Genomic DNA, 27351 nt, shown 5'->3' with positions numbered 1-27351 from the left:
AAAACTTTGATCACTTCAGTTGCCTAAGTTAGTTTTTTTCATAGGCCTCTTCTTTCTCCTTTTTTTTTTATCCTTCTGGTTCGTCAGCCTTTAACCTGCATAGTTTCTCCTTATTCATTCCTCACTGGTTGGTTTTTTTTCTTTTGTTAATGTTACATATGGTTTGCTTAGCAGGACTTTAGTACCTATGCACATCTTATTTCTCATTTTGTATAGGGGTTTCATCTCTAAATGAACTTCAGTTTCTAGCTCTTCCCTGTACAAAAGGAGTTTAAAATATGCTTCTTGTAAAATGCTTAGAATGTTGATGTTTAACTGTGCAATAGACATAATAGTGAGATTGTGTTTATGAGATGCTGGCTGAAATAGCACACAAACTTAAACAGAACCATAGAATTTTAAAATTTCAATTTTAAAAATGCAGAAAATAATTTTTCCTTGAAAGATGATGGCTTATAAATTTCACATGCTATATGTTTTATTTGCTTGCTCAAGCAAAACCATACATAGTATGGAAAAGAGAACTAGAAAACACGCTGCTTGTCAACTGGTATACTATTGTTAGGAGATGTATGAAAGGGTAAACTGAAAGTATCCTCCACGTTCTATGTTACTGCTTTACAGACACATGACTATTTTGAAATTTTTGTAGATGTGGTCTTCTGCAGTTCCTAAATACACTCATTGCTAAATTTACCTACTTGGAAAAGAGTTGTGCTCAAATACCTGTTCACTCAGTATTATAATCTGAAATTGGAGAGGTAATTAACCTAATCTGCAATATAAACTTACAATTTCTTTTGGTTTCTTTAGTAACTACTGGATTTATCAGGAGAAAAGTTGATAGATTATAGATAGATAGATAGATAGATAGATAGAAAAAGTTTAAAACACGCTTTGAGGTTTTTTCTTTTCTTTTTAAATCAAGCTTGTACTTGTACATTATTGTAAAATGTGACTGCTACTGCTAAACCCAGGGCAGTGGAGCAGTCCTAAAAGAATTTGCTAGAAACATAGTTACATGGAGACTAACATAAAACATCTAAAATAATCTTAAGAATTGCGTACTCTTAAATTTTCTTAAACTCCCAACATTCCTACTGTCAAAAGACAGAGGAAGTACTAATGTTCCAAGATTTATTTTCAATATCCGTTCCTCAAGACTACCGTCAGCTGGAAACACTTTACACAGAAACTACCTTTCCACTATAGAAAATTCTTTAAAGATTCTATCTCTCAATTTCAGTTTTTGTCTTGGATCTTTTCAGATGACATAAACACTTATTTAGCACTTGCTAAATCAAATGCAATTTTTTCAATGCGCAGAGAAATCCTCTTTCAGTTAGGATCAAAACCTGGCACATTTCTTTGTTCCATTCTTTGGTGTGTTGAAACTGAATGATGCAAAAACTAATGCAGTAAATTCAGTGAAGTGTATGCTTAAGATAAATACAGCAGATATTAGCTTTGTCTACTAAAATAGTGTTGGAAAGTCTCCACAGTATCTGAACTTTGACACTGCTGTTCTGACTCTCTAGTTCCAGTAGGTGTTCTGCATTACCACACCCAGAGCTTATTTTTGATCCTTTGAGATGAAGGATTGTAAAGGCTATCTTTCTTTCACTCTAAGTAACGGAAGCATCTCATGCCACTAGAATCTGTGCAACAGGGTCTCAGTTCTCTTCAAGTACCTAATCTGCTTGTAAAAGAACTGAAGATAGATCTTTCATGAGTGGTGGAGCAGATGTAGTTTATTCAAGGCAATCCCACTTTGGGCAAAAAACACACATACATGTTTACCCTCAGACCCACTTAAAATATTTTTGAAAGGGAGGTAGGATTTCATAACGATAAATGAGTTCTTACCTATTAGTCTGGCACCTCTATGTTATTTGACACTGAGGGAGATAATGGTGTAAATGAAAGGCTGGAACACAAATGTTGCCCCCCACCGTTGCTTTTTGCCACTATGTTGTGTGAGTTGTTGAGTGATTTCTGCCACTGTTGCATCATAATTCAGCAGTTTTCTGTGATTTCTTCAGTTACCTGGAATTCCTTGGAGTCCCTTCTTGCTCTGTAGAAGGTTCTTACTTGACCCTTCTTCAATGCGTCTTCCAACAGATCATGTACACTTGTTCTTGGAGAAAGTGCCCATCACACAGTCTCTTCAAATAACTACATTAAGACCTTCTTCAATAAGACCACATTACAACCTTTTCTCCTTTTTGTTGAGCTGCACTCTTGTAACAAAATATGCAGGCTACAGTACTTTGATAGTGACTTTTACAGAACTGAACTAGATGCATATATTTTATACACATATGTAAATCTATGTATAGGTGGGGTTTTCTTTCTTTACAAGTTCTAGCGAAAGTAGCATGTCAAAACGATTAAATGTGTCAGAGCACATTTTACTGTTGGGAACAAACAGAAAACAAAGAAGAGCTACTTGCTTCTGCATGTAGTTCACATTGCAATTTTTGCTTTTTTTTTTTTTTTCTTGAAATATAGAAATACATATCAGTGATAGTAAAAAACCATTTGACTGCACATAGTCTTGATAAAAAGACACAAAAGTGGAGAAGGACATGGTGTTGGCTGATGAGAAAATGAACATGAGCCGGCTCCAGTGTGCGCTCGCAGCCCAGAAAGCCAACCGTATCCTGGGCTGCATCAAAAGGAGCATGACCAGCAGGTCGAAGGAGGTGATCCTGCCCCTCTACTCTGCTCTTGTGAGACCTCACCTGGAGTATTGTGTGCAGTTCTGGTGTCCTCAACGTAGGAAGGACATGGAACTGCTGGAACAAGTCCAGAGGAGGGCCGCGAGGATGATCAGGGGACTGGAGCACCTCCTGTATTTCAACAGGCTGAGGAAGTTGGGGCTGTTCAGCCTGGAGAAGAGAAGGCTGCGTGGGGACCTCATAGCAGCCTTCCAGTATCTGAAGGGGGCCTACAAGAATGCTGGAGAGTGACTCTTCACTAGGGACCGTGGTGATAAGACAAGGGGTAATAGGTTCAAACTTAAACAGGGGAAGTTTAGATTGGATATAAAGGAGAAATTCTTTACAGTAAGGGTGGTGAGGCACTGGAATGGGTTGCCCAAGGAAGTTGTGAATGCTCCATTCCTGGTGGTGTTGAAGGCCAGGTTGGACGAAGCCTTGGGTGACATGGTTTAGTGTAAGGTGCCCCTGCCCATGGCAGGGGGGTTGGAACTGGATGATCTTGAGTTCCTTTCCAACCCTAATGATTCTTTGTTTCTATTCTATGATTCTAATTACTTCTACATTCCTTTTTCATCTTCTGATTTTGTGCAATGAATGTAATATATATCAAGAACATACAGATTATGTTTTTATTTTTCTCAGCACTATATTTGTCAAAAAAATCTGTAGGAAATAAAGTTTGGAAGTTTTATTGTATTACTTTTGGTTTTCAGAAATAAAAGTGTGAATAGAATTCAGTGTAGAATCTGTTCCTGAATGAGTTAAATATTTAGAGGTTTGCTGAGTTTAACCATGTTGGCCTCAAGTGGCCCAATCTGTGCATTCAGAATTTAGTAATTTTGTGAACCAAAGATTGTCAGGCTTCCGAGATTAGAAGAAATGAAAGAAACCAAGAAACCAACCAACTGACTGAATAGGATAGGACAGGATGAGAGTAATTGCTAAAAGGCTATACTTGTGTAAACTTCCCCAGATTGAAAAATATTTAAGGTCAGGATGCAGGTAGCAGTCCACCTAGTGAAAAGCAATTTATAGAATGATAGAATAGTTAGGGTTGGAAAGGACCTCAAGATCATCTAGTTCCAACCCCCCTGCCATGGGCAGGGACACCTCACACTAAACCATCCCACACAAGGCTTCATCCAACCTGGCCTTGAACACCGCCAGGGATGGAGCACTCACAACCTCCCTGGGCAACCCATTCCAGTGCCTCACCACCCTAACAGGAAAGAATTTCCTCCTTATATCCAATCTAAACTTCCCCTGTTTAAGTTTTAACCCGTTACCCCTTGTCCTGTCACTACAGTCCCTGACAAAGAGTCCCTCCCCAGCATCCCTATAGGCCCCCTTCAGGTACTGGAAGGCTGCTATGAGATCTGCACGCAGCCTTCTCTTCTCCAGGCTGAACAGCCCCAACTTCCTCAGCCTGTCTTCATACGGGAGGTGCTTCAGTCGCCTGATCATCCTCGTGGCCCTCCTCTGGACTTGTTCCAGCAGTTCCATGTCCTTTTTATGTTGAGGACACCAGAACTGCACACAATACTCCCAAGTGAGGTCTCAAGAGAGCAGAGTAGAGGGGCAGGATCACCTCGTTCGACCTGCTGGTCACGCTCCTTTTGATGCAGCCCAGGATACGGTTGGCTTTCTGGGCTGCGAGTGCACACTGAAGCCGGCTCATGTTCATTTTCTCATCGACCAGCACCCCCATGTCCTTCTCTGCAGGGCCGCTCTGAATCTCTTCTTTGCCCAACCTGTAGCTGTGCCTGGGATTGCTCCGACCCAGGTGTAGGACCTTGCACTTGTCGTGGTTGAACTTCATAAGGTTGGCATCAGCCCACCTCACAAGCGTGTCAAGGTCCCTCTGGATGGCATCCCTTCCCTCCAGCGTATCAACCGAACCACATAGCTTGGTGTCATGGGCAAACTTGCTGAGGGCGCACTCAATCCCACTGTCCATGTCAGTGACAAAGATGTTAAACAAGACCGGTTCCAACACTGATCCCTGAGGGACACCGCTCATTACCGGTCTCCAGCCGGACATCGAGCCATTGACCACAACTCTTTGTGTGTGGCCGTCCAGCCAGTTCTTTATCCACCGAGTGGTCCATCCATTAAATTGATGTCTCTCCAATTTAGAGAGAAGGATGTGGTGTGGGACAGTGTCAAACGCTTTGCACAAGTCCAGGTAGATGACATCAACTGCTTTACCCTTATCCATCAATTCTGTAGCCCCATCATAGAAGGCCACCAAATTGGTCAGGCAGGATTACCCTTTCGTGAAGCCATGCTGGCTGTCACCAAGCACCTTGTTGTTTTTCATGTGCTTTAGCATGCCATCCAGGAGAATGTGCTCCAAGATTTTGCCAGGCACAGAGGTGAGACTGACTGGTCTGTAATTCCCCAGGTCTTCCATTTTCCCCTTCTTGAAAATGGGGGTGATATTTCCCTTCTTCCAGTCATCGGGAACTTCACCTGACTGCCATGATTTTTCAAATACGATGGCCAGTGGCTTAGCAACTTCATTCGCCAGCTCCTTCAGGACCCATGGATGGATTTCATCAGGTCCCACGGACTTGTGCGCATTCAGATTTTTAAGATGGTCTCGAACCAGATCCTCTCCTACAGTGGGCCCAAGGTCTTCATTCTCACAGTCCCTGTGTCTGCCTTCTAAGAACTGGGTGGTGCAGTCAGAGCCTTTAGTGTGACATATATGATTATCTACGTATAAGACATGTTTTATATGTGCTGCTGCAAAGAACATTTATCATGGGAGGTTTCAACTATCCACATAAAGCCTGCATCATTATCTTGCCGAGAAAAGATGTAGAGATACAAATTTCATGTGGAAAAAATTCTTTTTCTAGAATAATCAGTCTTAGAAACTAAATGAAAAAATACTGTTCTGGAATTTATTTGAGTGGCATACAGAACTTAGTTCAGAAAGCATCAGAGAGAAAGCCTCACTGTAATGTTTACCTCAATACGATGAGAAGCACTGAACTGTGCAGCTTGGCAGGAACCTCTGGAAACTGTCTTACCCAACATGCTGCTTAAAGTAATGGCAGTTTAGGAAGCTTTGTTAGTATCTTTTAAAGTTTTAACAAAGGCTGGAGGAGATGGGAGACCAAGGATAGAGATTTCAGAAACTTTCTGGGCAACTGTTCAGGGTCTGACCAGCCTAATGAGCAACTTCTTATTATATCTAGTTGAAGTGTGATGCATAGATTAGAATTTGTGTCCATTGGCTCTCACCCACTGCACTCTGGAAAAGTCACTCTTTCGTGATGCCCTTGCGTTACATAGACAGCAATAAAATCTTCCCTTCTCATGGGGTTGAATAAACCCAGATCTTTCACACTGTCATCACAAAACATGTGCCCATCATGGTACTCCTTTACTCGCCTTAATCTAGTTAGTCTGTGTCTTTCTTGGAGGAGCCTGAAACAACACATAGCCACATATGCAGAAATGCTGAATAGAATCAATTTTGTTAAGCAACTGTCTATACTCATGCTTATACAGCTAGTATATTAGCTTTTGCCACAAAGACATGTCACTACCTTAAGCTCCACTTGTTGCTCTTAAGGACTCCACTTTTTCTGCAAAGCTGCGCTCTAGCCAGATGGACTTTGGTGAATTTCATAAAGTTCCTGTCAGCCCATTTTTTCTTCCTGTGAGGTCTCTCTGAACAGCGGTCCAGCCCTCTAGTGAGCATATCAGTTGCTCCCCTCTGTAAACTTGCTGAGAGGCACTCTAGCCTATCTTTGAGGTTGTTAATAAATACATTAACCATACGGGTTGTCATATGGATCCATGAGAGATACTTTTGATTGCTAGCTATCAGGTAGCTCCACTCTACAGATCGTGAGCCTTTGAGCCTTAACAATCCAGCCAATTTTCCAGCCACCTTACCTACTTTTCAATTCAGATCTTAAGTATTTATCAATGGGAGACCATCTCAAATGTTTTGCCAAATTCAAGGTATACACCACTGGCTGCTCTCCCTTTATTCTTACAGCCAGTCATCTCCTTACAGAGGGAGTCAGATTGGCAAAGCAAGATTTTTCCGTAGTAAATCCATGCTAGCTGTTTCCAATGACCTTCTTGTCCATTCGCTGGCTGGACACAATTTCCAGGTTGAATTCTTATGTACCTTTCCTCATAAAAGAGGTGAAGGCTGTATTTCCCTGTGTCTCATCCTTTGCAAAGATGGGTTCATGTGATGTTTGCCTTTTTTTAATTATTATTATTATTATTACTTTTGGGTTTTTTTTATTATTATTATTAGATTTACATAGTAGCAGAATAGAGTGGACCAAATGAATTGGACTGAGGATATTCACTTTTGAGAAAGAGAAACACTTCAAAATGAAGCAACTAAAAAAAACTTCCAACACGCCAAACACTAGAACAAGCATTACAGAAAGCCTATGAACAGTTGGAGACAGATAAGAAAAGTAGTGTAGCTGAAACCCAGCTGAAATATGTACTGCCATGTAAGAAATTAAATAAAAAAAAAAGTTAAATAAAAACCCAAAACAAAACAACACACACATCCCACCAAAAAAAAAAAAAGAAAAAAAACCCCACAACATCCCCCCCCCAAAAAAAAAAAAAAACTAGTTCCCACCCAAAAATGCTTTTAAAAACCTCTCTGTGAAGGCTCAGTGAGAATTTGTTTCTGTGGCCCTCACAGCCAGAAAAGGTGAGCGTTTAGAACTTAAAATTGCATTGGTCCGAACATGTAGGCCAATAAACAATGGCAGGACAAATGCAAGTGGAAAGTTGAGAAAGCTAAAAGAAGACCCAGGAGAGTTGTTTTCAGAGAAGCTTTAGCTGTGATAGTAAAATTTTCCTTAACTTAAGTGAAAAGGAAGCTAGTTAGGAAATTTATAGTTTTGCTGAATGATAACAGTGTAAAAAGGTATACCAGGTTTACAAGAACAGCTCAGTGAATCTTTGCATCAGTCTTTGCATCATGGTGAAGATGGTTAAGAAGATGCTAACAACTCATTCTTTATAGCAGATAAAATCTTTATAGCAGATAAAATGTTTGAAATAACTGTACAGCAGTTATGACGTCAAGTAGATAAGTTATTTGTTAATATCTTCCCATACTTGGGAAGTTTGTCATCAGGACAAAGAGGGAGAGAGAGAGAGAAAAAAAAAAAAAAACACACAAAAAAACAAATGCACTGAGCATGGATCAACATGTTTTTTTGGGGAAGACATCACTAATGCTCTTGTAAAGGGAAATCCTGCTCCATTAGCCTGATGAAATTGCAGAAGGGTGACATTAACTAAGTGATAGCAGTAACCTGATCTGTATTTCCCCATTGTCTCTTACAAGGCTCCACATGAAAGATTCTAAATTCCTGCAGGATTGAAGGAAAGGTCCTTTTAGCAGCAGGGAACCAGTTAAAGCAGAGGAAACAAGGAATAGTGCTTACGTGCCACTTTCAGGATGGGAAATTGTGATCAGACCTGCGTCAACTATTGGGCTTGCTCTCTGTTCTGAGTAGCATCTGCTTTTGCCTCTGCTGGAGACAGAGCACCGGTGATAGATGGACCCAGCATGGGTCTAACCCAGTGGGGCATTTCTAGCATTCATGTAAGCCAGTCATTGACTAGTATGGGTTGGATCTTGTATTACACATTATAATTTGTTAGGCTTTGCTGAAATATTTCCAGCTTAGATATATCATAACTTCAGTTGGAGACCATTTCACAATTTATTTGGAAGTGCTTCAGATATTCAGACTATAAACCTACCCCTTTACATATTTCCTGTAATTTATTTACTTCTGCATGTCTTTCATCACCCTAAAATTCTCTTTATGTAAAAGTTAACTCTCTTCAAAATCTTGTACAATTATCATTGCGTGCTTGTCACTTTCTGCGTAGGGAGGCAGTATGATTATTCATATGTTTTTGAAGTTGAAAAATAGCATATTCAGAAGATAAAGGTTCAACAAGAAGCATGTAAAGTTGAATAGTGTTTAGTTACATAGAGAATGTTTTTTCAAGGAAGCATTTTGCTGCTCAGTGGAAAAAGTGAATGTGCTATGAGGAGTTAAAACAGTGTGGAGGTAAAGGCCACTGTAGGCTGTGTTACAGAAATTGATGATGACTGAACATGGAGAATGAAAGAAGAGCAAAGAAAGTCAACCTGTGAAGGCAGCTGAGTGATCCTGGAGTCTTATGTGTCATTCAAAGAAAGTTACTTTCCATGTTTCTCATATTCTTTGTAGTTGTGTTACAGCTGAGTCAGAGATACATTAAACAAATAATGTGTTTTAAAATACGTTTTATTTTTAAACACTTTCTAAAGTTTGCAGATATTATTTGTACCTTAGATCAGAGGGAATCTGTAAAACATAAATTTCTTGTAAACCAGTTAGGTGCTGCTATTTAGAGTACAGCAGAAATAGCTGCGAGGAAATTAGCAATGCAACCTTCAGAATAGAGCTAGAATAATGTGTATTTTTACAGAATATGAGGTTATATTTTAAGCAAAATCTGCATATTAAATGCCTGTCCTCTGGTCTAGGTGCTATTGGATCTTAGGCTGAAATCAGTGTGTATCTTATTTCTAAAATAGAGTGCAGCTATATAACTAAAGATTGACAGAAAACATAAATGAACCATTTAAATTAATGTCTTTAATTCTAGCATTTCCCAATTTGAATCTCTGGCACTGATATCCTGGCAGCTTTTATTTGTATGTAACTTTAATAAAATACAAAACAGTAATTCAGGCATTTTGGTGTACAGACTTTAGCTGATTGATATTACAGAATAAACTGTAGTGGTATAATAGTAGTAGATCAGGGCTGGAAAGGGGGAGGAGAAATTTTCTTAGTAAGTTTCTCAAATATTCACAGAAATAAAGGAGAATGGTATGATACATCTGCACAAGGTTGGCTGGTAGTTTCCCCTGAGACTGAGTACTTATTCCCCTCTCAACAGGAATCCACCTCCTACTGGTTTCCTTTTCATCTCAGGCATTTCCTTACCTAAAAAAGACTCGCTGAAACTTCTCAGTGTATGTTCCAACCAATAATATACCTGAATTTTGTAAATTCAGACTTATATATTTTAACCAGCTCTTGTATAAATGTGCTTATGTTTAAAGTATGCCAAATATTATCAAGTTAGAACAAATTCCTGGGTCTTAACAACTTTCTCCTCCCTATTATATTGATATGGTTTTGATTGATTTTTTTTAATGGTTTTAGTGGTGTCTGTGTGATTGTTCTGTAGTTCATAGTTTTTTATTTCCTCTTTTGTAGACTGAATCTTGAAAAAGAATTGGGTCAGATGAAAGTACACCAACCTGTGGGTAAGTTCACAATACAGGAATTTAACTATGTTTACAATGAAAAAAGTGTAGAATTTCATATGTGTGTATGTAGCCTGTTAGAAATATCTTTCTCTTGAATGTGTGTTTTGTATGTGTAAGGCCATGTATGTTCTTATTTCAAAGTATTATTAACCTAAAGTTTTCCATATGCCTATTAAATCAATAACAACTTCCACACTAATACATGTTTGCAACTTGTTTATATATACTATATATAAAATTAATTATGTTTAAAGGATCTATGTATGTGTTTATAAATATATGTGTAAAATATAAATCTTGTTTATGAAGCTTTCTTCAGAATCTGAAATGGTTTTTGAAGTTCTGAAATTCAGTGATACAGAAGTATTGATATTCAGTGATACAGAAATTTCGTGCTCATTCAGACTTCTCTTTTCATACTAGTCTCAAAAATTATGTGAACTTGCAAGTGAATCAAAATGATGGAACTATTATAAGAATTGTTCATCGATATCTTCTTTTATATCTTTACAATCTTTACAATAATTGGTGGTTCTATGTAGATAGGTCTTTGTCAGTCAGATAGGCAGTATATTATCACTGCTTCTCCATCACTTCTCTGATTCTCTGTATTATTTGCTGTTCCTGAATGGTATGGGAGAAGCATTCAAGAATGCATAGTTACAGTACAGCTGTGTGTCACATCTGTGGTGAATTCTTTATGCACAATATGGTACAAAGGAAGGGAGTAGAAAACTGGAAGAAGTGCTTTGAATGTTCTTGACAATAAAACCTTATGATTGTTTACCCCAGTTTTCTGCTGGGATTTGGTTTGGTTTTGCTTTGCATTGCTTTTGGGGGGGAGGATGTGTGATAATATTGGCTACTTGAATGAAAATATATGGATTTTCTTCCCCTTTCTTTTAAGTTTGGTTTATAGTTATCTATAAAACTTAGTGGAAATATCCAGTTGCTGAAAACTGAAAGTTACTGTTTTCTTTCATATTACTTTTTATGTGTTACATTCACAGCTTCAGATAGAAACTTAGTGAAAGTTTCAAACACTGACTTTAAAAATAATTTCTTTGCTTTTGCCAATTTAGTCAGTCTTCGCAGAGACATAAGTGGGAAGGCAACCAGCGGTGAGGAGTTGAGGGCCTGCTCAGCTGTAACCACATATCCAGAAAACAGTCAGATCCCTGAAACTGCCAGTTCTTGACATGTTTAGTGCTTTAACAATTAGTCTTTTATTCCTTCTTTTTTCATTATCTTTTCAGATTAAAGCATATCCTCCTTCAAAAGCTCATGGGTAGATACACATTTCTAGATTGGTTATTGATATGATCATAGAATCACAGAACGGTTTGGGTTAGAAGGACCTTAAAGATCATGTGGTTCCAACCTCCATGCCACAGACAGGGACACCTTCCACTAGACCAGGTTGCTCAAAGTCGTATCTAAACTGGCCTTGAACACTGCCAGGCATAGCGCATCCACAACTTCTCTGGGCACCTGTTCCAATGTCTCACCACCCTCATAGTGAAGAATTTCTTCCTAACTTCTAATCTGAATCTGCCCTCTTGTCAGTTTAAAACCATTCCCCCTTGTCCTGTGGCTACAGGCCTTTGTCAGATGTCCTTCTCCAGATTTCTTCTGGGTCCCTTTAGGTACTGGAAGCTGCCCTAAGGTCTCCCTAGAGCCTTCTCTTCTCCATGCTGAACATGCCTGACTCTCTCAGCCTGTCTTCAAAGGAGAGGCTCTCCAGCCCTCTGGTCATTGTCAATGATGATTAGTTGTTGTTATACTGGGACTGAGAAAAAGGGTTAAACTTCTAGTGAAATGTGTTAGGCAAATTTTATTTACCTTTTCCAGTATTTGTTGTTATAAGAATCATTTAGATGGATAGGATTTTTTTTCTAAGATTCAAAATTAAGTCCAAAGATAAGTATTAAGCAACACTTTCATTAGCACATGAGACTGAGCTATTTCCAGCTATTTCCAAACTTTTACCAATTGAAGTATAAAAAATACTTGCTCACCTAGGCTATAAAAAGTAATTTCCTTGTTGTTGCCCTTGCAAATCCTCAAATATCGCCATGTAGTGGACACTTTTAACAATTGGTTGCCATTTTCTAGATGACTACACCATAACAACTGAAGCTGGATGTCCATATTTGAGTGTAAATGAGCATATGTAAGCAATTCTTGCTCACGTGCTAGGAAAGTGTGTACATCCTCTGCCCTAAAATGAGTATTAAATGCCTTCTTTTTCCCAAATAAAAGTCAGGTCTGTTATTCATAATTTGCTGAGATTCAAACTTGATAGGGTCTAAGTACATTTTGTTCACAGTGTTACTATGTTATCTTTTCTACAAATAAATCTGACATGAATTTACTCAGTTTATCAATGATGTTGGAATTCACTTTCACCTAAGCAGGTGCCTGTTCCATTAGGCATTCCATTAGGTATATAATATATACCTCCCAAAGTACAAAGATGGTGACCATACCAGGAACATAAGCCAGATCAGTTTCATGATCAATGATTCTATTGTATTACAAGTCATTATCATAAAGTACAATGAGACAAGAACCTTAGCCCAAGGCCCACACTTGAAAAACACTACCACAGCAAATACCAGCTCTTAAGTAAGGTACGATATACTGAGACTGTGAGATCAAGAGGAACAACTTTGAGAGCCAATAAATCAGCATTGTGACGAGTGACTGTTATTCCGGTCAGATCTGTTGTTATCTCAACCCTTCGTGCCCCACGTTGGGTGCCAAAAAGAACTGTCGTGGTTTAAACTGATCTACACAGCTTGTTCACTCACTCCCCACCCACCTTTTTTTTCTCCCTCTTTCTTCCCTCCCCCACCCCCGCTCCCAGAGGGGTGGGGAGGAGAATTGAGAGAATGTAACTCCCACGGGTTGAGATAAGAACAGTCCGGTAACTAAGGTATAACACAAACCACTGCTGCTACCACCAATGATAATATTGATAAGAGAAAATAACAAGAGAATACGATACCACCGGCGAATGAGTTCGGCACCCCGAAGAGAGCCTGGGCCCTTCCGGGTAACTCCCAGTTACCTCCCTGGGCATGACCTGCTGTGGTATGGAATACCTCTTTGGCTAGCTTGGGTCAGGTGTCCTGTCTCTGCTTCCTCCCGGCCTCCCCTTGTCCCCGGCAGAGCATGAGACTCACAGAGTCCTTGGCCAGAATGAACATTACTTAGCAACAATTAAAAACAATCGGTGTTATCAGCTCTCTGCCCAGGCTGGAAGTCAAAACACAGAGCTTGCACCAGCTACTAAGAAGGAGAAAAATGGCTACTGGTGAACCCGGGACAGACATTAAGGGATAAATTCTGAAAAAAAGTGGCTTAGCTTCTCTCTATGAAAAAAGATAAGCTCTATCCTCTTGCTTGATTAGATATCAGTAGTGTTTGTCAGGAGGAAGTACTGGTTAGCTTTGTTGCTCTTCTGTATCATTTTTCAAACCTTGCTGGTCAAAGACGAAGGTCAGAGGAAAAGAAAATTCTGCTTCTCCCATTCCCAGTTTCTTTCCATTCTGCTTCAATTGCCCAAGCAATCAAATAATTATTTTCTAGTAGTTATCAAATGCAAATTCAATATTCATGCTATCCTTGTCATTATTTGTGTGTGAATGTAAAGAATGTATTGTCCGGAACTCATGCCATTTTCTCCAAAAGCAGGAAAATGGATCTATCTAACCCAATCCAGAAAAGCAAGTGCCTTATTAGAAGAAGCTTAAATGTTGGCCCCTTATTTCTTCATTGAGGCAGTTTGAAGGCTTCTTTCATTATATGACTTATGAACCTACCAATTTCACAGCCTGTGTGTGAGAATGGCATTGCCTTCTTATGGTCTTCACCCTGGATTTTCCCGCTGGCTCTTTTAGACTTAGCACAACTTTGGGAGCAAAAAGTCAGTAACACTGGCTTTCTACGCTACAGCATCTTCTGTCTGTCAGGGAATCCTTCACCCAGTACATACCAGAGGCAAAAATGGCATTCTTTTGGTGGTTCATGTAGCTACTCTGTGAGCGACTAATGCATAACTCTGGGGTTGTTTTTCACAACTGATGTTTTTTTCTCTGTGTAAGAAGGCTTTCTGCAAGCATTAATAGTGAACTGTAATATCATAATTCAAGGGCTGCTTTGGCACCATTATCATCAGATTTGGTGACTATTAATTAGGCATTAAGTGTTACATTCTAAAGCTGGCAGTTAACTATGTTTTCCCAGTGGGACCTAAGTATACCTCTGTAAGACCACGGTAATTTGATGACTGAAGATAGAATCATAGAATCATAGAAAAGTTAGGGTTGGAAAGGACCTTAGATCATCTAGTTCTAACCCCCTCCCATGGGCAGGGACACCTCACACTAAACCATGTCACCCAAGGCTTCGTCCAACCTGGCCTTGAACACTGCCAGGGATGGAGCATTTACAGCCTCCCTGGGCAACCTATGCCAGTGCCTCACCACCCTCACAGTAAAGAATTTCTCCCTTATATCCAATCTAAACTTCCCCTGTTAAGTTTTAACCTGTTACCCCTTGTCCTGTCACTACAGTCCCTAAGAAAGAGTCCCTCCCCAGCATTCCTATAGGCACCTTTCAGATACTGGAAGGCTGCTATGAGATCTCCACGCAGCCTTCTCTTCTCCAGGCTGAACAGCCCCAACTTTCTCAGCGTATCTTCATACGGGAGGTGCTCCAGTCCCCTGATCATCCTCATGGCCCTCCTCTGCACTTGTTCCAGCAGTTCCATGTCCTTTTTATGTTGAGGACACCAGAACTGCACACAATACTCCCAAGTGAGGTCTCAAGAGAGCAGAGTAGAGGGGCAGGATCACCTCGTTCGACCTGCTGGTCACGCTCCTTTTGATGCAGCCCAGGATATGGTTGGCTTTCTGGGCTGCGAGTGCATACTGAAGCTGGTTCATATTCATTTTCTCATCGACCAGCACCCCCAAGTCCTTCTCTGCAGGGCTGCTCTGAATCTCTTCTTTGCCCAACCTGTAGCTGTGCCTGGGATTGCTCCGACCCAGGTGTAGGACCTTGCACTTGGCATGGTCAAACTTCATAAGTTTGGCATCAGCCCACCTCACAAGCGTGTCAAGGTCCCTCTGGATGGCATCCCTTCCTTCCAGCGTTATCAACTGAACCACGCAACTTGGTGTCATCGGCAAACTTGCCGACGGCGCACTCAGTCCCACTGTCCGTGTCACCAACAAAGATGTTGAACAAGACTGGTCCAAACACCTGAGGGACACTACTTGTTACTGGTCTCCAGCCGGACATTGAGCCATTCTCAAGATAGTGGCATTTATGACTTTTGGGTCTATTCCTTGAGGGAGAACTTAGGATTTCTTCCTGCAGTAGAGTGTAGATGGGTAGAACATACATCTTCCTGAGTAAACTAATATGATGAATCTTTCTACTATCCTAGACAGACAGACAGTTACAGACAGTGGTGCTTTATTGCTTCCTTAACCAGTTCCTGTGAACAATTACATAACAATTAGAAGGGAGGAGGAGAAAAGGGGGCTGAATAGGCCATCTATTTTGTGCTCAATAGAAGGGGTTATTCATCAGTGATCTTTGGATTTTCTTTCATTTACATTTCTTGTGACTTCTGTGATAATACTGAAAATATACTGTCTTTTGTGTCTATTTTGCAGTAGTTTTCTTTATTTTCAGCACATAATATGTTTATTTATAGAGTTTTAAATTGTATTTTGGTATATCCACATAATAAACATAACACCTTGTGTGCTTTGATCAGTTACTTGGAATATGGGAAATCTTTTTTCTTTTCAGTGGGGTACAGTAAATGCTGATATAAAAGTTATAGCAGACATTCAAATGAGTGAATATTTAGAAAAAGATGAAAAGCATGTTCATATTATCTTTGTGTGTTACTTAAAGAATGTTGTAAATGTATGCAGTACCACTGTGCTGGGGGACTATAGTCTGAAATAGCATGGGAACTACCATATTAATATCAAGGTAAAGGTACATATTCCCCAGATGCATAGTTTTACCTTTTTCAGCTTTTATTATCTTTAGAATAGTGTTCTATTTATTTCATGAATACAGAAGTATTAATTGGCCATGACATGTTCCAAAGACAAAAGAAAGGTCTAATTCACTCTAACAAACTTGTTAGTCACTGTTTATATCAAGAGGATTGTGAATCTACAGAGAGTAACATGGTTTTCTTCTGCACTTGTTTTGTTTATAAATCAAAAGTTTTTAAGTGACCTGCAGTGTCTGCTTGTAGTTTGAAATGATACTTCTAAAGCAGCCCTCCACCAAATAGCACAGATATTTGTCTGCTATGATTAATTCTTTAAGTTAATTGAGGCAAGAAGACTGAGAAAAGAAATGTGAATATTGTGGGTTTACAGTGTTGGAGGAATTTTTTGTTCTTTAACATGTTATTTCATATTCCAAGAAAAAGTCCGGAGGTGTGTAATTGCTCATTTCTGTGAGCAGTGGGCAATTCACAAAAGTTAAGCTGTTGGTGCAGATCTAAACAGAATGCATTTTATTTTGATTTACTATACCTATTTGTACATCTAAAATTTTCCTTAGCATTCTTCTGTATGAATAGATCAAATTTTAACTTATTGGCTGTCTCTGAGAGCAATACGTCAGAGTCGTGCTCACTCTCATTAGTTGTATCAATTTCTAACTGTTATGAATTCACAGTATTAAAACAGAATGATTTGTGTGATTTGTCTGGTAAAGTACATGATCTTTCACTTAACAAAAAAAGGGGATTTAAAGTTTTCATCCATCCTAATTCTGTTACTGTTTGCTTTGTTCACCAATCACTCTGATCCTCCTAGCAGGGGACAAGACCTAGAGAACAGAACTGGTAGTGACTGTGTAGATAAAAAGGCAATGAATTCTGCTTTTAAGCCATAGAGGGAATAGTCTATAAAGGGATAAAAACTGGAATGAAAGTACAGCGTTTTTAACCTGCAGATCTATTGTACCTTTGAAAAGCTTGTACTCTGTAAAAAAACATACTGTGATGCTACAAAGATTTATAATTATGTGACAGAACACTTTGAAAAGAGGTCACTTTTCAGAAACTGACCAAAGGCTGACTGCCAAGAAAATATACGACATTATAAATAATTGCGGAAGTAAAGAATGCATTTCCTTTAAATCTCTACGTACCTTTTAGTGAAATATTAGGTGTAACAATTACATATTTTCTGATAGACAAGTATTATTACTTTCTTATAGAGCCACTTTCCAAACTTAGTGAAGATGATGAGGTCAAGAACAGTACTGCAAAGAAGAATATGAAAGAAGTTTCACATCAAATGTTACAGAAGGTAAGACACCAACCCCAGCAAACAGATCTAGATTTTAATATAAGAATCATATATGTAAAAGTGAGTACTCATTAATTTAGGTCATAATTTCCTTACCTAATTCAAAAAAATATGGATTTCCAAAATTGTGTCAAAAATGAACTCAAGTGAACTCACTATGAACTTACCATGTAAGATAAACATGGTTAATGTCAGAGAAAATGGAAAGAATTTTTAGAGGTGTAATGTTAAAATGTAATAAATTTTCTAAATTGTAGGTAACATATGCTTAGCATTTTACCACTTTTAAGTTCAGAAACCTTCATTTCTTTTGCTGAGTATTTAACTTTATATGTTATCAGGTGTTAATCTCCATAGAGCTCTTGCTACAGAATGAATTCTATGCATAATAGTGATAAATCCACCTTTTGTTGTATTTAAATTTTAGCACAACGTTGCATATGCAAATATTTTCTACATGTGTGGGTTTATCACTCTTTTCACAAGATAGTACTGTATGCATTTAGTATTCTTTGGCTTAGCAAATATGATGAGTATTTAATCTTTACTGCTCAACATTCTACATGTTTTACCTCATAGAGAAACAAGATGTTCTTAACTAGTTGCTATTTGTATTGATATTTGTAATATACACAAGTAGTTTAGTGTGTTAACAGGTGTTCACTTAAGAGGGCTCCCTTGTATTTTACCATATGTTTTGTTTGCTGCAAAGAAAAGACATCCTTCAAACAGTATCATGCACTTTGTTTGTCATTTGCAAAACAATATTTATTTAATTACTTATAAATCTTTAAAAGCATGCTTAAATTGAATAAACAGAAATCTATAACTTTGAATGTCAGTTCAGGTATGTCTATTTTTTATTTGTGAATTAACTTGTAGGAAGTGTGGTAATTTACAGCAGATGATGTGATTGCATATACTTGTAACACTTGCCATATGGTCAGGCAATGAAGGCTGTCATCTCGTTATTACTGAATGACAAACATCATGTTAAAATAATAACACACGGAATAGGAAGTGCTCACATTCATTTATCTTAAGGTAGAGTGAGTAATTGAAATAATACGAAATCTACCATCTGAAATGTCACATAGTTTATGCTTGCTTATCATCTACATTTCAGAACTATAATTTTATTTGCCAGGTACTCCGTAATTTTTATCTCTATGGATATACAGAGTTATGATGGTACCTCAGGGATAGGTGTAGAGACTATTCATTGTTTGTTTCTTTCCGGCTGTTGTACATGACTTTATGTGCTAGAGAGTGCAAAAGGTTGAAGTTGGCCATATGAGTTCTACCATAGCTCCTTGAAAAATAGCCTTTACTACCCAGAATGTGCTGTGCAAGCTTCTGGAGAAATCTCAAAGACTACAAGTTTGGTTTAGTATCTGCTGAAATTAAAATTGCCCCTTATTTCTGGAAATTGTGGGGTTTGGTTGTAACTGTAAGCAAATATTCCAGACGAACACTGAAAATCAGTTTATTGTTAGTGGCCTTGAATATATGTAAACCTCAAAAGCTGTTACAAAGCATATATATCATATATATAGGTTGAATATACTTCTTTGAAACTATGTATAAGAAGCTTGTAAAGTGGCTTCATTGAAATAGGACAGATTTTCCCTTTCTGTGAATAGAAAATGCGTTTCAGAGCACTGGAACAGGTTGCCCAGGGGGGTTGTGGAGTCTCCTACACTGGAGATATTCAAGGCCCGCCTGGACAAGTTCCTGTGTGATGTACTGTAGGTTACCCTGCTCTTGCGGGGGGGTTGGACTAGATGATCTTTTTAGGTCCCTTCCAACCCTTGGGATTCTGTGATTCTGTGATTCAGCCTTCATATTTTTTAGGCGATGAGCTTCTGATATTTCTTGCTAAGATTTGTTTGGGTTTCTTTGGAAGATCAAAATAATATTTCATTTGTGTATTTACAGCACTTGAAAGAGCTTGTTGATTTACACAGAATCAGAGAATTGTTAGAATTGGAAAGTACTCTGGAAATCATCTCGTCCAACCCCCCTGCCAAGGCAGGGATTTAGATAGCTAGTGCAAAATTGTCTGTATTTGAAAATAGTTTTCCTTCTGAAAATGTTTTTAAAATTCAATTAGTATGTATAACCAAATCAGTAATGAGCTCAAGATGCATCAGAAAGGTTCATTAGCATACTTAAACTTCTGTGTCACTTTGCCTGGAATTTTAACTTCTTTTACCATCTGCCCTTTGTTCAACAGCTGTATTATTGCAGCTAAAATGCTTTCATCTGGACTACGTTAGAATTATTTTTAAATTAGGGACTATGGATTGCTTTTGTCCTTGTGCTTAATGTAATATTATTGTCATATACTAAATATATTTGAAATATTTTTTTTTTCTGGTGGATAGGATGAAATATTCTGAATGCTACCATTGCTTTTGTTAGGTACAACAGCTAGAAAGAAGATTCAAAGCTATTCAAGGGGAATTAAAGAAACAGAAAGAAGTAAATGAAGACTTATTGAAGGAGAAAAATTATTTGGAAGCATCTTTAAAAGTGCAAAAGGAAGATGCGGACACAAGACAGAATGAGCTGGAAACACTATTTAAGAGGATTTGTAAAATAAAAAAAGACAAAGCAGAACTTCAGTTAGTGATTGATGCACAGGAAAAAGAAGTTGCCTCTTTGAAGGGGCAAGTGGCAGAAGCTAGCAGGTTGAGAAATGAAAATGAAGATTTGCTGAGTCAAGTGCAGGAACTGAAGTGTTTACTGCATGAAGCCAAAGCAGTGGCAACCTTTGGGCAATGTAATTGCAAGATAACAGGCACCAAGGTTAAATTAAAAACAGCCAAGAAAAAGAGCTCTTTGGGACATCATGGCGCTTTTCTCAAACAGTCCATCAAGGTTATGAGTAATGTATTTGAGAACTTCAGTAAGGACGGCTGGGAGGATGTGAGTGAAAGCAGGTACAGCTCTCATTAACTTAGCCCTGTAGAGGGGACACTGTGCATATGTAAAGCACTAGCAAATGGAGATTGAATTTCAACTACTGTTGATTTGGTATTCAAAAAAAATACTGTCAGATCCTTTGAAATATCTTGGGAGGTCTTGTTCTGAGCTTATTGACTGAAATTTGCATGCAAAATTAGCCACAACTGCATGAGTATTTGAGTAGGTGCCAGGAAACCCAAAAGAAGGCAATGCTTGATTTCTTCCAGTGATGCTATTTTCATGCAGTCATGAGGCTTGAAATTGACAGTTTGGCAGGTTGATTTAATTTGCTGGCCCTTTGCATATTCACCACTGACAGCTAAGGATTCCCAGGCAAGCCTACTAAGTCGGTTTAGTTATCTTGTGACATGCCGACCCGGGAGGAGAAACATTTTTTCCCCTTAATTTAGTTAGATAAATTTTGAATGACCCATTTCAGCTTGCTAGCAGATGTCTACAAGCTGTTTAACATCCTTTAAATTAAGAACCATCCACACTAATTATTTCGTGTATGTTTTATGCACAGTCATTGTACTAACGTTAATTGAATGATGGTTAAAAATCAGTTCTTTAAAGGTAATTGTTACTGTATAGAGTCCCAGTCGTAAGTCATAAGTCCCTTAGAAAATTGCACTGGCAAGCTTCAGAAGCATTTTGAATTTTTTGCTTCTGCTTCTATTCGTTCACACGTACTTGAGGAGGAAGCAGTAAGCCACTGGGCGAATGGGTATCACACCCTGAATTTCAATACTTTGTCCTAAGAGACATGCAAAGAAATTCCTCCAGCCTGTATTTACCCAAAATAAGAGAAGGTAAGAACAGAGCAAAGAAGACAGTATCATCTTCTTAGGCTTCATGCTGGCTTTAGATATCTTACAGAGCGAATCAGCAGCTTCTCCCCATGCAAAATAGGGGTCTCCTAAACACAGGATCTTGAGAGAGAAAACAAATTAAGAACCATGTAATTTGTCAGTTGCTATCATTAATGTGAAGCTTGTTTGTTTTTATGTTTAATTTAATATTGCAGATCTGATTTTACAGAAAACACGTGTTTTTCTGTTGCAATCAGTGAGCTTTTTATTTAATTTACTGTGGTTTGCTTTTTAAGAACAAAATTGAGCAAGCAAATTGTTACTGCAGTTTGAGTTTGAGTGAAGTGAAAAGTAATAGTATGGCTTTGGTTTTCATGGCTAGCCATAAATACTGCTTTCAGTAATTCTACAGGTATCAGGTTAGGGAATTCGTGTCATAGAATAGTGAATATTTCTGAAGGTTATGTTTCAAGGTGTCATTCTCAACAAGTTAGTGAGATACCTTCATTTACTTCCCTGTTCTATTTATTAATAAACAGTGTTCTTTATCAGTAATTATTGCCTTTGAGTTTCTAGATTCATGCCTTCAATTTTCTAAATAGAACATTCCTTGAAAGCAGGAAAATTATGTATGTATTTGGTAATATCTCTCTGCTACTCCAGCACCTTCAAACTGTTACAATGATTTCTTATCAGTTAATCAGACATACCAGCGTGTCAGGACAGGTTTTGAAAATTATAAAGATGTTTCTGTATGAACTCTTCAATTTAAGGTCTCTTTTCTGGTTAAGTAGCCACTATATCTAAACTTTTTGTTTTTATGATGGTGCAACTTACTTGGAACTCAACTGTGCCTTTTTAAATACCTTGGTTTGAGAAGTAACAAAACAAAATAACCTTCTGTCAGAGGATTCCTTCATAAATCCATTTGCACAAATTATGTTTAATAGCCACTGATAGTATAGAAAATATTATATCCAAGTCTTCATGTTTTAAGATGAACTTCAATGACTAGCAGAAAACAAATGATAATCTGAGGCAAGGCAGTGGGATTCTGTGAAATTAAGAGCATATTGAGTGAAAGTTTAAGGAAAAATTTGAAGAAGACTGAAAGTTTCAGGCCCAGTTTCTGTGCATGGCAGGCAGTTTCAGTAGAAGGACTACCAAGATTACAGAATTTCAAAGCACTCCAAATGTGTACTTGGCGGATATTTCACTGAAGTGTGTTTTCTGAGTTTGTCTCAGTCAACACTACAAATAAAGTTCAACTGAAACAAAATATAATTGAATGAAAAGTACTGTGCATTTGTTTTGTTATCAAATGTAAAAATGAAAGTAAGTATTAAAACAGTATGTCTCTATGAGCTATTCGCAGACTAGAAGTACTAACAAGTAGTTTTTCATGTGTGTGACTTTTGTAGACTGTAACAAAAGCTGTCCTTTAAGAAGACATTGAAGTCTCACACCTCAGGGCATTGTAGAGTGAGATTCCATTTGACACAGTAGAACTTGATAAAATAATTTCCCAGATTTCTTCTTTATCATATTTGTAAACATCTGTTGAATAAATCAACTCAGTACTTTTGGGTTTTGTATTAGTTTCTCTACTTTCTTGCATGTCTTATTTTCTCTGTGCTCAAGCACTGGCTGTTTGAAACGTTTAAGGTTTAACTTTATTTTGTTTTGTTTTCCTAAATGTGCTGTTTTAGTGACTCTGAAATACCAGCTTCTGAAAGTTTGGAAATGGTGACTGCGAACACAGTACAAAACATTGATCCACTGCCAGACAGAAGTAAACAACAGGGAAAAAAGCAAATACAAGATAGTCAAAAGCCCTGCAACATTGTTTGTTTAGAAGGCAAACCCCACCTGTATTACAAAAAGGTATATAATAGAACTTGTTTTGTTCCCTTGTGCATTTTTATAGTATTGTCACTGCTGTTCCCCTTTTAATTAATATGGCTGTTGTAAACTGAAAAAATCTGTTTCTAGATACTCAATGGGTAGTTTCACTAGAATTTAGAATATTTTCTGAACAATTAGTCTGTAAATGTGGAATAATAGCGTCTACAGTGGAGGGAGTGTAAGATGTGCAAAAGCTCATTAAAAAATGTAAAGTTACTATAGGCTGTCCAGACTTAACAGTAACTTAGTTACTTTAAATCTGGCTGCCTCTCAATCCAAAGAATGCTGCAGACATACCATTAAGCTCTCTCTCAATCAGAAAAACCATACAGAACAGGGTGACCTAACCCATAACAAGTAATATCCCCATATCCCCTCTGGCAAAATGGTGTGCTGATGAATCATGCGTGAACACCTCTCAGTTCATCTGCTGTGTGCAGAAATAGTTGTCTGCTTTTTAGAAAGATGCTTTTGGCTCTATCACTGTCCAAGAAATTCTATCTAGAGAAAACTATGCTTTTAGCTTTTTCTTAACCTATTTACATTCATTGTGTGGGATTTGAACCCCTTGCCTCATTCCTAACATCTATATGCTGTTTTTTCACAGAAAAGGGCCAGCTGGTTGTTTCCCAGGTCTTTAGAGCCTCTATGCAATCTGTAACAGATGACTAATTTTTGGACTTTTGAGCAGTTTCTAATATTTTTTCCCTTCTGCATTTGCCCAAATAAATCACTTCATGGAATTTAAAACACAAAAAGATATTGTTGTTTCTTAGTTCAAGAAACAGAATACTGAAACACTGAACAACTTGATGCTGTTAGAAAACTAGTTTGAAATTCTGTTATGTATGGTCATATAATAAAGAGTTTGAAAACATTATACTTTCTTAGTCTCCAAAATTTTGAAGCAAATACAAACTATTATCTTGTTATATATTATTTATTGTGTGTTTCTATCAAAAGATCTATTTTTCTGGCACAAAAGCTGACAAAAAGGGAAATTCTGCAACCATCTGTTGATATAGAATACACAGTATGAGCAGATGCATATGATATATGTGAAAATCTGACAAAGTGTGCTACTTTTCTTATCTTCTGCTGCTCCTATGTGAGGATATACAAGGCAGGGAATCCAAGAGGTACTGGTCTCTCTGGCTTAGTCGTGTAGACACATGCAGTATATTTCTTGTTTGCCCATTTACTCTCTGCTCCTACTGGAAAAAAAGAAACACAGATATCTTCTGGTACATTCTGACATATGTGACAGACAGGTGGACTTGGAGCATAAACAGGAACCATCCCAATAACCCTAATCTGGTAAATACACTTCAGTAGACATCCCCTGTTGCAGGAAAAGCACCTGAAAATATGGTTTGTGACAACAGAGGATAGTATTGCAAACAGGTTTAGTATCAACAACTGGGGACACCAGTTTTAGCAGGAATCTTAAATCCCTCCTGAACTTGAACACTTGAGCTGGGTCATGGTATTCTCATACAATGGGATGCTAGTGAAATCTCCTAAGTCCTGAGCTATGGCTGGGGTTGGAGATGAGATAATTTATGACATAAAGACTTTCTCAGTTTTGCTGCACGTGGTTTAATTATATTAATACCCTGTGCAGTATCAGGACAGTTACTGCCACTCTCTTACATATATTTATCAGAGCTGTGGCCTAAAGTGGAGATCTCTGTCCTTCTGCTGCAGGCATAGATCATTTGTATGTCATCCATTCAGAGCACTGTTCTCTGTAACCCACAGTCACCATTTCAGACTAGTATCTGTCATCCAGTTACATATCTTCACTGTTTGTAGGATACTGTGGTCATACTGGTAGGATCTTAGTACTGTTTTCCATTGTGGTCTTTGATACATGGAAAACAATAATTATGAGACCACTCAAAGGGGACAGACCTACAAGAACTTGACCTCCTTTGTTTTCCTTTGCTTAGGTTTTAGTCTGAAAAGTTGGCACTTATGTTTCTTTTCTTTTTTTTTCTAGCATAACCTATTTCCCTGTCCTTCAAATTGGGTGGTGACTGTACAAATCTAGAATTCATAGCTATGCTGTCCTACAATGTCAGCAAATTTAATAGATAATCTGTTGCTGTTTACTCTTTTAAATTTTATAAACAGCTGTTTTAGTTATGAATATTACCAGAAATATTTTGCATGATATCACATGGAGATTGCAAACTGAAGATTTTGAAAATTGGATAAATGGTGCAGAATTCCAGAACAAAAGTGTTTTAAAATACATTGAGCATTTAAGACACAGGGAAATAGTACTTTGATTTTGGAGAAAGCCGTGCTGTGGTCATTTTCATTTTGCATATTGCAAGGAACATTCTCCTTCAGCCTATAATTTAGTCATTAATAGACACTTCATTTTCCTCTGGGATTCTTTGGGAAGGGTTATGATTTTCATTTCTTATTCTACATTTGGTGGGAAAGGCAGAAATTTGTGCTCTTTGCTGGCTGGTAAGACCGATTTTCAAATTAAAAATAATTAGGATATTGTGTATTATTTGAACTAATTTTTGTTGTTTCAATTCAAACAGGATACTTTGGAGTATTGTGGTGGGAGTGTCATAATGAAAAATTCCCAGTTTTCTGGTTTTGCTTTTCATTTAGGGCCATTCACAGAATAAAGACCTAGAAAAATTACATTCCAAGAGGAGGAAGATCTGCTGTCTCACAACATCATGTCCATCAATTCTAAACAAAGGTAGGAATATTATGTATTTCCACAACTTGTAAATAAGACTGGCAAAGCATTCCTGCCTGAAATTCCAAAATCTCTTCTATATTACACAAACCCACTTAAATAATGTTGCAGGATTTGCTTGCTTAAATTTACATGAGTGTATTTTTCACAGCTCATTATTTTAAACTGAATTATATACAAAGTGACTGTCAAGCAATGTCTTCTTGCGCAGTTGAAATATACTCTATTTTTACTAAATCCCACACATTGAATCTACTTACTGAAATAAGGCTTTTCACTACCTTTTGTTCTTTGTGCCCCTTTTAGCCAATGAAACAAAATTATCTGTATTGTGGTTTAGGTCTTAAGAAAAAAAATCTGTTAACAAGGTACTGAAGCCTATATTTCTAGGGATCGGAATCAGATCAGAAACTTGAGCTGCAGTGACCTTCCAAGTCCTTATTGAGTTAGCAGTGTTTGCACTTCAGAGTAAGAACTACATAGAGCACTTACAGGTTAACTGAATTAATTTACCACCTTACATACTGAGAAATGTTTTACTGGCTAGAGCAGTGCTTTAAAGAGTGAAGAAAAATAAGAAATCATGTTATTTATGATGATCTGTCTGTTTAGTAACATTCTGTTGTATGTTTAGTGAACAGAACAAAAAGAAGAAATATCATTGTCCAGAAGCCCGGCTACCCTATTACTCTACTACATGAAAGAATTAAGTCACTGCAGCAGCAGCTAGCTGTTTTACAGAATGAAAAAAAGACAGCAGTGTCTTCTGCGAAGGTATTTAAAGAAAACAATGAAAAACTAACAAATGAGCTACAGCTGGCTGATCGCAGACTTCAAACTACTAAACTGACCATAGAGGTAAACTCCTTTTCATTATACTGTTTTGCAATGTTCAGATTAATTCGGTTGTTGTAGTTCTGTGTAAATTTGATAGTATTGATTTTTGTCTCTGAATTTGTTATGATCAAGATTATGAATTGTTATATACTAGCATGCTTTATATTATATATATTATTATTTATACTAGCATGTGAGATTTGGATCAGTTACTATGTGCAAATAATACTGAGGCCTGATTTACTATTGATCCAATTAACTCTTATGAAGAATGGGTTGGGTTGGAAGGGACCTTATAAATCATCTAGTTCCAAGCCCCTTACCACAGGCAGAGACACCTACTACTAGACCAGGTTGCTCAAAGCCCAACCCAACCTGGCCTTGAACACTGCCAAGGACGGAGAATCTACAGCTTCTCTGGGCCAGTGCCTCACCACCCTCACAGGGAACAATTTCTTTGAAATATGTATGGGAAGTTTAACTTTTAACCTGTGGCCTGAGAGCTTTCCTGAGAATCTGGTCAGTTCACATGTACTAGAACCCATTCCTCTGTGCAGAGCAGGCACTTTTGGAGAAATCATCTTCGTACGCTCCAAGAGCAGAGCGTTCAAGGCAGCTGGAGTTTTCTTCCAAAGGTTTCTCAGACCAGTTCCATACTGATTGAATCCCA

General features: G+C 37.9%; 1 protein-coding gene across 4 annotated transcripts in view; it reads left to right on the top strand.

Annotated features, from left to right (window-relative positions):
* CNTLN (centlein) overlaps nt 1-27351 on the top strand; it is a 199616-nt gene that overhangs the window by 113081 nt on the left and 59184 nt on the right. For all 4 annotated transcript variants that reach the window (XM_065661947.1, XM_065661945.1, XM_065661948.1 and 1 more), the window contains 6 exons: nt 10016-10065; nt 17338-17429; nt 19854-20374; nt 22921-23095; nt 25751-25844; nt 26479-26702. In XM_065661947.1, the coding sequence (XP_065518019.1) occupies nt 10016-10065; nt 17338-17429; nt 19854-20374; nt 22921-23095; nt 25751-25844; nt 26479-26702 (1156 nt within the window). The remainder of the gene's footprint in view (nt 1-10015; nt 10066-17337; nt 17430-19853; nt 20375-22920; nt 23096-25750; nt 25845-26478; nt 26703-27351) is intronic.

Source organism: Lathamus discolor, chromosome Z (genome assembly GCF_037157495.1).
Source record: "Lathamus discolor isolate bLatDis1 chromosome Z, bLatDis1.hap1, whole genome shotgun sequence".
NCBI classification, from domain to species: Eukaryota; Metazoa; Chordata; class Aves; order Psittaciformes; family Psittacidae; genus Lathamus; species Lathamus discolor.
Note: the sequence above shows the minus strand (reverse complement) of the source record. Positions and strands in the feature narration are given on the sequence as shown.